The sequence below is a fragment of the Argiope bruennichi genome, chromosome 3, assembly GCF_947563725.1.
Source record: "Argiope bruennichi chromosome 3, qqArgBrue1.1, whole genome shotgun sequence".
NCBI classification, from domain to species: Eukaryota; Metazoa; Arthropoda; class Arachnida; order Araneae; family Araneidae; genus Argiope; species Argiope bruennichi.
In genome coordinates, this window is record NC_079153.1 from 70637579 (window position 1) to 70649500 (window position 11922).

Consider the following 11922-nt stretch of genomic DNA (forward strand, 5'->3'; position numbering starts at 1 on the left):
AATTCCAAACACCACTGCATTTCTGCAACGATTTTATAAATATTATATAAAAATGTACTAAACACAAATAATTTCAAATATCTCTTTTTATAATGAAGCATTTTGCAACAATAAGAAATATTTATTTCATTGTCATGAAAGGAATTGTTCTTACAGATTTAATTATAAAAATAAATATTTGTATATGATTCATTAAAAAATAAACTTTCTGATGTTTTTTAAACAAGCATACGAAATTCTTTATTCAAATATTAATGAAGAATGCGGTAATATCTTTACAGTCTGTCGAATCTTTACAGGGCAGACAGTTAGAATAAAAATGCAATGCTATTGTTTTAACTTGAAATTTTATTTTCTCAAAATAGTAAATTGATTTTTTTTAAATTTTCACAGAAAAGTTTTATCGAACAATCCTTTGACATTATATATAAATAATGAAACATATTCTGTAGTATATAATAAATTTCATTACTGAATAATTATTCTTTACATCTTTAAATTTTTAAAAGAACAAGCATGTTATTAATTATTTTAAGTTAAATCACTTTTTATTTAAAATTAAATTTCGAATTTTGGACAACATGAATGAAAATTACAGAAACTTAAAACATAACGAGCATAGTTGTGTCAGGCTTCTAAAATGGTAGACTTGCATGATTATCAAAACTAAGTTTTAAAAGTGCATTTGTGAGAAATCCACCATGAAAAAATAATTCATAAAAGTTTCAACAGAAATTTTTCGTTGCCAATTATTTCTTGAAAAAATATAATCGTCAAAAATGCTAATTTTAAAAATTCATTCTTTTTAATTTATTTATTTATTGCTTTTTAATTTTATTTTTCTTCTTTATTATCTGAAGAGGAATATCTAAACCCCAGCTGGCAACATTCAGGTTCCCGATTCATTTCCCAAGCATATTCAAAATAAATCGTTTGGAACTCTTTATTTTTAGTTTAAAGTATTCTTACTTCAGTTTCATGCATTTATCATGCTTTGTTTGCAATTAAATTGCTATTATTATAATTATCATTATATAAAAAGAAATGCTTTCTTGTATTAAAAGTATTTATGTCTATAAACAACCAGTAAATTTTAAATTAGTGATACATAATGTATTCATCTAAGGTTTAAGAAATATTGGAGTACAATTATATGCGAACATTCAAATAGATCATATTTATCATTTGATTTCAGTTGTTTATAAAAGAACAAAAATTTTTTTTCGACCTCAAATCTCTCTAAATTTATTTCTACTTTTGTTTTAAACAAAAGAAAGTTTATGGTTTGCTCAAACAAAAATTGAAAAATATATAAACAATTAAAAGCAAAGAATTATTGTTTTTTTTCATGTTTGTTTATTAAAAATATAAAATAAAATACACAAAATTAACAGTACAAATTTTCATACATCGCCTTCAACAAGATCTGTAAGTCCAAAGTTGTTTTGGATGCCTGTATCGCTTGGGTCGTAATTATATGGTTTGGATATTCTATGATTATACGAAGTTGTTTTGGAATTCAGGGACTCCTCTTTCTTGTTCAGAGGCTTTTCGATTGCAGTTTTCATGTAAAATTTGTAAAATAAAGCCAAGAAGCCAATAGCAGCTAGGATTTCGAAGAATTTACCACGTTGAGTTATGCGATACCCGATGAGTGGCAAAATCACTGTCGCGAAAATAATTAAGGCAACAATCTGTAAGAAAAATATATGAAAAGTGAGAATACAAATTTAAAAAAATAAAAGGAACAAATACTTAAATCACATTATTTTTAATGCGTCACTGTTGGTTAGGATTCCTTTATTATTAAACTTACAAATAAATTTGTCATGTTTCATATAATTTTTGATAATAATGTTTTATATTTTCAGTTTGAATAAAAGTTCTGCTAGCTTATAGAAATAATTGTCCATCGCTCAAAAAATATTTAAGAAAATTGTTGTTAAAATTGTTCTCAACTTTGTTTAGAAATCTGTCTGTTACATTTTCATGACCTGATGAACAGTTGATTCTAATATGGAATAAAAAACGAAGTAAAGTCTATAATAAGGCTTGTGATTAAATTTTTGGAAATATAGCATTTAAAAAAGATTGCAAGAATAAGGTTCATGGAATGGGAATTGCTGACGGTAAATTCTGTTTTATTATTCAGTACATAAAATAGAGAATCCAGCGACTTATTGATCAAATCGAATAGTTAATTCCCGAAGGAGTGATCTTTCACTAACTATGTGAACTTAAGTTTCACGGAAAAAGAATAGTTAATGACTATTATAAGTGCATTAATTCATCCGAAATTTCATATGATGTAGCATATGACTTCACAATCTTAAAGAAATCCATATGAAACCGGTGATTAGAGTTTTAAAAAGATGTTATTTAAGAAGAAATACAAAAAATATGAGCCATTTGAGGAGCACAAATGTTGGATACTATTCAGGTAAATCGATATAACAAGCCTTAAATCGATATCAGAAATATTTGTATGTGCATTTAAATTTTTTTAAAAATGTTTTTAGTTAAATTTTCTTTATTTACACAAAATCACTTTTTAATTCGAAATTTTATGACAACAACATTAGCATTAACACTGTAAGAAATATCTGTGTCAAGTCGAGTAGTATTCCAAATCAAAAGATAAAAAAAGTAAAGATAAATTCAAGAAAAAATAACATCTAATTTTTAATAGTAGAAATATTCCATTTAAACTATTTAAATTCGATGTTTTCTGAATAAAAAGAAACCTTCCATAATGGCTAATGTTGATTTATCTCTTTCCATTTCTATGGCTTAAATTCATTTCACAAATTTTTGCATTTACCATTTCCACTAGTTCCAGAAAAAACCACGCGTCTTCAGTAATACAAAAAACACGCGTCTTTCATTTTACACAAATAAAAAAATCCTAAGGGAATCAATTTACAATCGTAATGTATCTGCTGCTACAGGTAGCATGTGATGCTAGTGAAAAGTCTTGTAACTTTGTATCTAACCTCAATTTTATTTAAGACTAAGTTTATTTTCTACATTTACTCATTGCCAAAAATTTCTTTTTACACTTTTAGAAACTAAAACATTGAGAGATATTCTGTAATATAATAATAGGTATACAAGAACGGGAATTTTTCCAAATATCTTTACGGTACAATAATAACTATAAATTTGCTTCATTTATTCAAAATACATTACCTTCGAATCACGGCATCACTGCTTTTTAATAATTTATTTCATTAATTAAATAGTAAATCTGTTGTAATAATAATTTTAACTTATGAAAACTAATGGCTTTTGAAATACTTGTTAATACTATACTAAACTTGTCAAGAATTTGTGGATAGATGAAACGAAAGCAGCATGACCTATATCACGAGTTTATAGATTATACAACAAATTAACTTACCATTTGCAATCGGGTGGATTTGCCTTTCCACCAAACACTTTCTTGCAAAGAGTGCATCACTGTATGAACAAAAGAATTTAAGACAGAAGAAAAAAATGGAAAATCCACCTACAATTAAAAGAATAAATCACATAATAAAAACATAATGTTTCTTTCATCCAGAGCATTAGAAAGAAAAACACTAAAATTAAAATCTTGAATATTAAACTTTATTAGACGCATTACAAAAATAAAAGATACAATAAATTTCAATACCTAATATCATCTGTAAAAGGAAAGTAATAATTTAAAAAAGATCTATTAAAGCTGCTATTAATTTTTATTTCGCTATAAATAAAAATAACTAATTGGTTTGAAAATTCTTTTAAGAAATAATTAATTACTGATTCAGCATTTGATTAAAACAAATCTAGATAAAAATATGTGAAATTTTTCAAAATCCTTTGAAAATAAATTGAATAAATTTGCCTAGATACACAGGTTAATTTAAACAGCCATTATTCGGGCTGATAAATTCGTAAGTATTTGAGTGCTCATTATTCGTGGATATTTTTTCATTAATAGATATTCCTTTTCTTTTGTTTATAATTCATGAATCAAAGTTTGATATAAACAATTAAAAAATTCTATTTTATTTTATTTACTAGATCTCCCCATGGATATTGGTTGCATTTCATTTCAGTTAAATCTCTTATTCAAAACTTCAGATCAACGATAGCGACAGCAAACTACTTTTAAGCATCAAATTATCTCACATAAACTATTCCAATGAACCAGTTTCATAGCAATAGAAACCAGTTTCATAGCAACTCAGTGTCCTAAAGATGATAATATACAGTTCATTTATTTTCTAAATTTAGCGATTCTGTGATTTTATCTTTTTTTTTTCGCTTATAAACTATACATATATCAAACAGAATTCTTTTTCCTTATATTTCAATAACTCTAGAAAACAACACGATTAAATGTTTGATGAAACAATAAAAAGGTAACAAGGTATTTTATTGTTGAAAATTAAACAAAAATGTTTTTTTTTAATTTGATCGAATTCAGAAATTTTTTTATGAATTGTGATAATTGAAAATACAATTTTTTTTTTAATTTTAAGAGAGCATAAAGGTTATTTTTGTGCTGTGATATTTCCGGAATTAACAGTTGTAAGTCCTCAAAATTAAGCTTAATTTATAATTAATTAAAATTTTTAAAAATTCGTTCTAAGGTTCCACAAAGGAAATGTAAGGATAAATGTTCCAAAGTATCCACAGGTAAAATATGATTGATTTTCTGTCAAATGGTCTGGCCTGTAGAGCACCAATACATGCATATTAGTCATTATTAATAGTCAATATTTATAAACAAAAAGAACTTACCTAAATGGGAGTTCATAATTACATTCGTTAAAAATATATAACAGCTATATATTTTTTTGTTGTTGCTGCAAACGATAATTTTGAAACACAATTCTGAAAACTTTCATTCTTCATAAAATCAAAATTGTAACAAATATCATAATAAAAATTTAATTTTAGCACACATATTCATTATTTATTTAACTATAATAATTTTCATTTAACTGTAACTCATCATAGTAATTTATCCACTTCATTCTGCTCAGGAAAAGTTATAATAAATAAATTAGCTTACTTTAATATCAAATCCTTCCTGTAAAACTGAAAAAAAGATAAAAACCATATATGGGGCATTGGATGGCAAGGATTTAATAAGGGAACTTAGGGAGAGCTATTTGAATGAAAAAGTTAGTTTGAAATAAATTTTAATTCTTATGTTAACATACTCACTTACTTATAACGTTGGTTTTATTAATACAATGAAGATTCTGTCACTTACTTTTCAACACGAAATCACAGAGTCTGTCTCAAATCATAGAGGAAGCATCAACAATATATATAAATAGCTCTCACTTTTTTAAGGAAGCAAAGGCTTGTCAACAAAGCATTAATGTCTCGCATTCAGGATGGAAAATCACTATCCATACTTAAATGCATATTTCTTCAAGGTCTTCGCATGCGTAGCTTGTCCTAAGGCTGGGGAAAATATGATTTACACTAAGCATATACTCTGATATTTGTGAGATTAATATATTAATTAATAAATATGAATTTTAATCTGATAGGCTAAAAATAGCTGAAAGTTTTATGTATCTAGCATTGTAAACAATAAGAGGAAATTGAGATATCAGTGATCATATGATTACATCCTTATTTACGCTTCCTTAAGGGGCCCATTAGGTTATTAGGCCTCATATTAGATATAGATATCATTCAGACACGTGCGCTTCATTTTCATGTACTATATGATATATAGAAATCTTTATTATTTTCTCGTATACGTAGTATAGAGAAAGTATAGTAATGGTAAAAAAAAAAAAAAAATCGAATTCAGATTTTGACGAATTTCCACGTTTAAGACTGAGTTCGAAAAACTCATTTTTAGAAATTGTCTGTCTGTTCTATGACAAGGATAACTCACAAAAGCTTTGCGCTGGACGGTTGAAATTTGGTATACAGTCTTTACACTAAATTTGCCGATATGTATCAAATTTTGAATAAAATCTGTTCAGATGAAGTCCACTGTCCAGCTGTTCAGGTATAAGTTAAAGCGATAATTTCAAAGCAAAGAGAACTAGATAGATAAAATTCGGTACATAGATTTAACATCTATATTGTAGACACCTTCCACACACCTGTTGAACCAAATCCAACAATATTTTGACTGTCTGTCGATCTGTATTTTCAGATGCATGTAAATACAGTGCAGTTTTGTGTCAAATTTTTATGTCAATCGGTTGTGAAAAACATGTCTAAAATTTGTGATTTTGGATACTATTAACGCATGCCAGGTATCGCCAAATAACTCGCCAATGATGATAGATTCAGGAAAAATGCTAAATTCCAGCCAAAAGTCAATATTTCATAACTAGTGTTCCTCAATACCATATAAGGCGTTCTCTGATATGACAAATTTATTAGAAAGTATGCGAGAAAGTTTTGAGGACACCACTTCCACCGGTCAGATTTATTTTCACTTAATTGGATATTCTTTATATACAAGGTGCTCTAAAAAATTTAACAAATGTTTATTTCCTTAAATAATATACTTAAACATATACTTCCATTTACAAAGATTCATTAAATAAAATGGGTAATTGTAAGAATACTCTACTACGAGTGTTAGGAAAGCCGGCATTCGATAGAATACCTCAGCACTTTATAGAAAGTCGAAATGTGGAATGAAACGATAAATCACTTCTCACATTTCAAAGGTATTCTGTAGAATGCCAGACAAAGTATTAAATACATCTCCGATACAAAAAAAGAGCCTGTTTCAAAGAATATGCATAAGATTATATTGTATAGTGGATTAAAAAAATATGATGATAGCATGCTTACCTATTTCTTTCTGTTACCTATCGTGTAATGTTTAAAAGAAATTCCGTAATGTGCATGCTTTTGTAAAATGACGTAACAAATTTCCTACTTGTCGTGGCCATACTAGCAAAGATGATGAAGTGGATATTTTGGGCACTTTGTTTCGAAATTGAATAATGGCCTTATTTTGCTTTAAAATGTATTTGTCATTCTATGGAATACCTAGGTATTACATACAATGCCTAGGGAGAGCATATAATAATTCTCAAATTTCATACTCTTCCCGAAAAGGCCTGGTAATGCATAAAAAGCTTACGTATTCTATAGAATGCTGCAGTTTCATAATATTGACTGCAACAAATACATTTTGAATTCTGTAAAATTTGACACAAAAAACTAAAATTTATACAGATTCCAAGTTATAAAAGTGTCATTTAGTAAAATAGTTTTCTTACATTTTTCTATTCACGTGCAAATTTCCAAGAATCTATCTGATAAATTTTCAAAAAATATTTGCAGACAAATGTATTAATTTAGCTTACATTTTTATATCTTTTATTGATGTTAGAAATAGTCTTTCATTGTACATATCAGGGCTAATAAGCATTGTACAAAATAAGGACAAATAAATTTCGAAGATTTTTTTGAAATTTTCATTAAAATTTATTTAATTGAAAGCTAAGTGAAATTTTGGTGTTTTTCAGTGGTAACTTCTGAAAATATTACAGAATAAAAATAATCTTCACATCATTTTAAAATTTAAAAATGGTATTTTTTAATTATATATATATATATATATATATATATATATATATATATATATATATATATATATATAAATGTGTGTGTGTGTGTGTGTGTGTGTGTGTGTGTGTGTGTGTGTGTGTGTGTGTGTGTGTGTGTGTGTGTGTGTGTGTGTGTGTGTGTGTTTTAATCTTTAAATTAAATATATATTTTAAAGACGTTTAAAAAAGAAAATATTATGTCCACATTTTCCCAATACTTTATTTCGTACGAAATACAAACGAAAATTAATCTGAATAAGCACGTTACACTTGCAAGGAGAAAATTTTTATCAATGTGTTTTTAATACGTTGACAAAAACTCAAATTAAAAAATTAAGCTAACTCTTGCGGCAAACTAAACTTAGAACAGTGTAATTTTCAGCACATGTTTGTATGAAACGGAATGAGCATGAAATGTGGTATTTTCTAGAAAAATAGATGCTTAATCCTTTTTAAAGTAAAACAAAAACTAAAATTTAAGATGTAATAGAAAAGTTTTCATGAATTAACCCTTTTAGTTATTGCAAAAATTACAAAAAAAAGTTTATATTCTACTTACAAGGCTTCAATGTTGAAGAATTCAATTTTCTGTAGCAAAATTAAAAAAAGAAAAAAGCTGCACACCGATTTCAGTTAAAGATAGAAACAAATGAATAATTTAAAAAAAAAATTGAAATCTGCTATCTCAAATTTCAAGTTATCATGTGAGAACATTTTTTTTTTCGATGAATTGCTTAGAGCAAGAAAGCGATATTTGAAACTCAGAATCAAAACGGAGACGGTTTGCGTTGAACGTTGACAAGTTCTGTGTTTGAAGTTGAATGTTGCGATTGAGATTCTGCAACACACTGCATACGTTTACGCTTTCTTCGTTCCCGTTGTAAAGCTATTTTACGTTCACGTTTAATTCGATCAACTTCTAATTTTAAATTTGCTTCATTCGTTTTTGTTGATTAAAGGTTTTGTCTCTGAAGGTTTGTTGGGCCTCTATTTGCTCTTTCTTTCCCTTTCTTTTTTTCTTTGCAAGGCTTCATCGGGAGAAAGCTTAAGACGCTCCGTTTTATGATTTATTCATTGCCTATGCGATTTCGAGCTTCACACCCCCCCCCCTTTCTAATCAAAATAATACCATGTTCTTTTTCCGTTCTCGTTTCCATTTCTCGGCTCCTAATAGCTCAAGCGGCGTAAATGTGGTACTGACGATATTGTGGTTCGATAGAGGACATTAAGAAGAGTGTATCAATGCCAGTCGTAAACAGAGTTTCTGCAAAAACGAGATCAAAAACCTCGCTTGAAAATTCAAATTTTTACTACTTTGAGAGCCCGTATCTTGCGAATCACTCGGAGTAGCAACGTGAAATTCATATCATGACGTGCATTTCAACATGAGAAAATGTAATTTAACTCGAATTTGTAAATTTCGAGACCCGATCTCGGACTCTATCGAGACACGAGTTTCGGAAAAAATGTCATTCGACTTTATTAATCGAGACGAGTGTTTAGACGGGTCGCACTCGTCTTTACGTTGCATAGAAGCCGAGATATAACAACTTCTGGTCTGAGCGGAAGTTGACTTCATGGACGTCCCGAGACACACAGGAACTGTATGGTATCGATCCGACATTGATCTGACCAATATTAAGCAAAATCCGTACTGCGCAATGGATACAAAACTTCCGGGGGTTCTTCTAAGTGAAAACCCCATGTCTCGAACATATGTAGTTTACGAGATATAACGAAAATCATCTGCGCATGCGCAGTAGATGACTCCATGGGGGTTCTTCTATAGCCCCGTAGGATTACTATGGTGAAAACCTCATGTCTCTAACATATATAGTTTACGAGATATAACGAAAACCATTTGCGCACGCGCAGTAGATGACGCCATGGGGATGTTCCCATAGCCTCGAAGAATTATTATGGGGAAAACCTTATGGCTCTAACAGCAGGTCAATCTTTTAAAAATTCATCTGCTTTCAAAGAAGCATACATAATAAAAATGCTATATTGGAAAAAGCAGGTGAAGCAGATAACGATGAAAATTTGCATTTATGCTTTATTCATTGAATTCGCGATTTCAATTATTCAAAACTCCCTAACCAAAACAATATCATGTTCTCACATGATAAAAAAAACGCGTTTAAAACTTCAATAAAAAAGTGTCTTTTTTTGCATTTATTAAAGTTTCAGTACTTGTTTTTCAATATGAAATTCAAATTTTACAGGAGCTAATAGAAAATTAGAAACATGCATAGTACAATGAACAGAATAAAGTTTCTATAAATAGTATTGTAAAATAAATAATATATATATAAAAATATGACTATCAAAATTTGAAACTTAAAAGTACTTTGCTGAAGAAGATATTAAGAGACTAAGTTAGAGAAAATGTTTGACTGAAGCTTTAAGAGAGGCATTAATCCTGGTGAACCAGAAGATCGCCAAAGGAGGATAATATAGAATAAATCATTAGAATTTCGAATTGTTCCTAGTTTTTGAATTATGTCATTTCTTAAGAAGATTTAATATCACGCAAATAATTATGGGCAAAAATTTTTTTACTGTCCAATATTGCAATATTATTTTGAGATATTTTAAAAGCTCGCTTTCTTAAAATTTTACTCCTTTACAAAGCCGAATTTGCAATTCGCAATCAAAGTGAGCAACAGAATTAATAAACACCAAATTTTTTTTCAAGTCGTGATGATTGAATCATGTATTACTAGAAAAATATTTGTTAGTGACAGTTTTTATATATTGAATCAATTTGCCCCTCTAAAGTAAATGCTTGCTTTTAAATTTAAAAACAAATACATCTGTGCAAATTTTATAAATAGAAGTGTGACATTTCATGTATGTATAGATGAATGTAAAAAAAAGCAATTCTCTAACTGCTACTTTTACATTATGGGTAGGTATAAAATTTAAATTTTTAAATTTTTTATAGTCATTTTCAAAGAAACAAAAATGTATTCATATAATATTCCATCTGATTTAATGGTACTTTATAAACTGGAGGTATATTTCTGTATTCAATATTTAACGTTAGAAATGCATGACTCATATTTTGGGATACCTTATATGTATCTTAATATTTATTTGTAAGCCCTTTTAAATAAATCTAAAGTTTTTTTTTTCAGATTTTATGAAATGTAGCACAATTGTTCGTCAAAGCAAGTGAAGGCCACTATCAGCCTTTTAAAGTCCAAAAGTTCATGAAAAATTCAGAATTTTTTAATGCTTTTCAGCTATATTTTCTGAAAATATTATTTTACATTAAAAAAACTTTTACACTACCTTAAAACTCAAAGCTTTTACATTTTAAATAATATGAATTTCATTTTTTATCATCTCATTTTTTCCAATTTCTTTATCATTTCATTTTTTTAATTTCATTTTTCATTTTTAATTCAACATTTTTTTATTTTACAAAATTTTCAAATATTTATTTGATACACATTCGCTAATAATTGCTTCATTATTACGATAAAATTTATAAAATTACATTATTTCATTAAATCATCCAATCTTATACTTTTACCAATTTTAAAATTAAGATAAACTTTTGCTTTCTTTGAATATTTATTCCGGAATAAGACAGTTTTTATTTTGTAATATATGCACTTATCATTTTTCAAACGCAATAATTTGTTGAAGATTAACTCCAATTAGTAAATTCAAAATTTTTTTTCACATTAAATAACAAAAACTGAAATCTTAAATAAATATGTTATTGTCATGCTATTGATTTACAAAATGGAATTCCAAGGTGAATAAGCTGCTCACCAAGAACAGATAATATACATTTTACAATGTTCCTAAACCATATATATATCAACAGATATTGCACTATATTACAATTAGTTTTTTAATTTCTACAATAGTATAAAAACATATACTTTAAAATGAAATCATTAAACTGAGAGTTAACGAATACGGACAGTTATTTTTTTCCTATAAATAAACGGTTATTTGCTTCATTTCACAAATGGTAAAAAAGAAAAATATATATTCTTTGGCCTTTTTTAGTTTTCTGAATAAAGAATCTAACATAAACTACTCCGTTGAGAAGCCAAATAAATTTTAAATTTTAAAATTAGTTGATTCATTTTTTTAGATTTTACTTCAATCCTCTAATTATAATTAAAGTATCCGACTACGTTAAAAACACTGGTTATCGACCACAGTGACGAATTCTTCTTTTATTATGATTTCTTGTAGTTCAGGCTTTCCTCTTTCCAAAATAGTATTTTCTACGAAAAGGAAGGTCTGATCTATCACCCAAGATAATTTTAAACAATTTTTTAGCTAAAATTTTTCTTTAACTTCAATTTTCTCAAACTTTATT

General features: G+C 27.6%; 1 protein-coding gene across 1 annotated transcript; it reads right to left on the minus strand.

Moving 5' to 3' along the window:
* Positions 1-1359: 1359 nt before the first annotated feature.
* Positions 1360-5483, minus strand: LOC129963647 (uncharacterized). The gene is made up of 3 exons (XM_056078141.1): positions 5323-5483; positions 3401-3508; positions 1360-1694 (listed from the first exon to the last, which is right to left on the minus strand). The coding sequence occupies exons 1-3, from the start codon at positions 5368-5370 to the stop codon at positions 1404-1406; spliced, it is 447 nt and encodes a 148-aa protein (XP_055934116.1). The 5' UTR covers positions 5371-5483; the 3' UTR covers positions 1360-1403.
* Positions 5484-11922: the final 6439 nt, after the last annotated feature.